We start from the raw sequence: 648 nt of genomic DNA, 5'->3' as shown, positions 1-648 counted from the left end.
GTGGACCCGGAAGCGGCTCTGACCCGGGTTCAGGCGGGCCTGCGGCGGGCGCCCCGCACCCCCGAGCCCACCCCCACTCTCCTCCTCCCTCCTCTTCCTCAGCATCTCCTGGTAGGTCTGCACGCGCTTCATGGTGGCGCAGGAGGAGGTGGAGGTGGGGTCCATGGGGTTGTGGGTGGGGGAGGAGGTGAAGACGGAGGTGGAGGAGGTGGAGAGGGAGGCGGGGGAGGGGAGAGGGGGAGAGTCCTCGCCCGCCGTGTAAGCCCAGTTGGACACGCCCCCCATGCTGGTCGCCGCCCCGGACCGGTCGTACGGCACCGTTCCCTTGGACACGGCGTTCAGGTCGTCCATGGGGTAGCCGTTCATGTGCGAGGAGATCATGTCTCTGACTGTAAACGTGTGCGGATTGTGGAGTTTGTGTGTGTGTGTGTGTGTGTGTGTGTGTGTGTGTGTGTGTGTGTGTGTGTGTGTGTGTGTGTGTGTGTGTGTGTGTGTAACAGGCTACTGTGTGTGTGTGTGTGTGTGTGTGTGTGTGTGTGTGTGTGTGTGCGTGTGTGTGTGTATGTGTGTGTTTATGTGTGTGTGTGCGTGTGTGTGAGTATGTGTGTGTGTGTGTGTGTGTGTGTGTGTGTGTAACAGGCTACTGTG

At 60.8% G+C, this 648-nt stretch overlaps 1 protein-coding gene across 1 annotated transcript in view; it reads right to left on the bottom strand.

The window, feature by feature from the left end:
* Positions 1-381, bottom strand: part of LOC134468297 (protein PALS1-like) — a 32,951-nt gene extending 32,570 nt beyond the window's left edge. Inside the window, exons 1-2 of the mRNA XM_063222238.1 lie at positions 256-381; positions 1-126 (exon numbers count right to left, since the gene is read on the bottom strand). The exon at positions 1-126 is cut by the window's left edge and continues 178 nt beyond it. Coding sequence (XP_063078308.1) covers positions 1-126; positions 256-381 — 252 coding nt within the window. The remainder of the gene's footprint in view (positions 127-255) is intronic.
* Positions 382-648: the final 267 nt, after the last annotated feature.

The sequence above is a fragment of the Engraulis encrasicolus genome, chromosome 18 (genome assembly GCF_034702125.1).
Source record: "Engraulis encrasicolus isolate BLACKSEA-1 chromosome 18, IST_EnEncr_1.0, whole genome shotgun sequence".
NCBI lineage: Eukaryota > Metazoa > Chordata > Actinopteri > Clupeiformes > Engraulidae > Engraulis > Engraulis encrasicolus.
The sequence above is the reverse complement of the archived record's forward strand: the minus strand, read 5'-3'. Positions and strand labels throughout refer to the sequence as shown.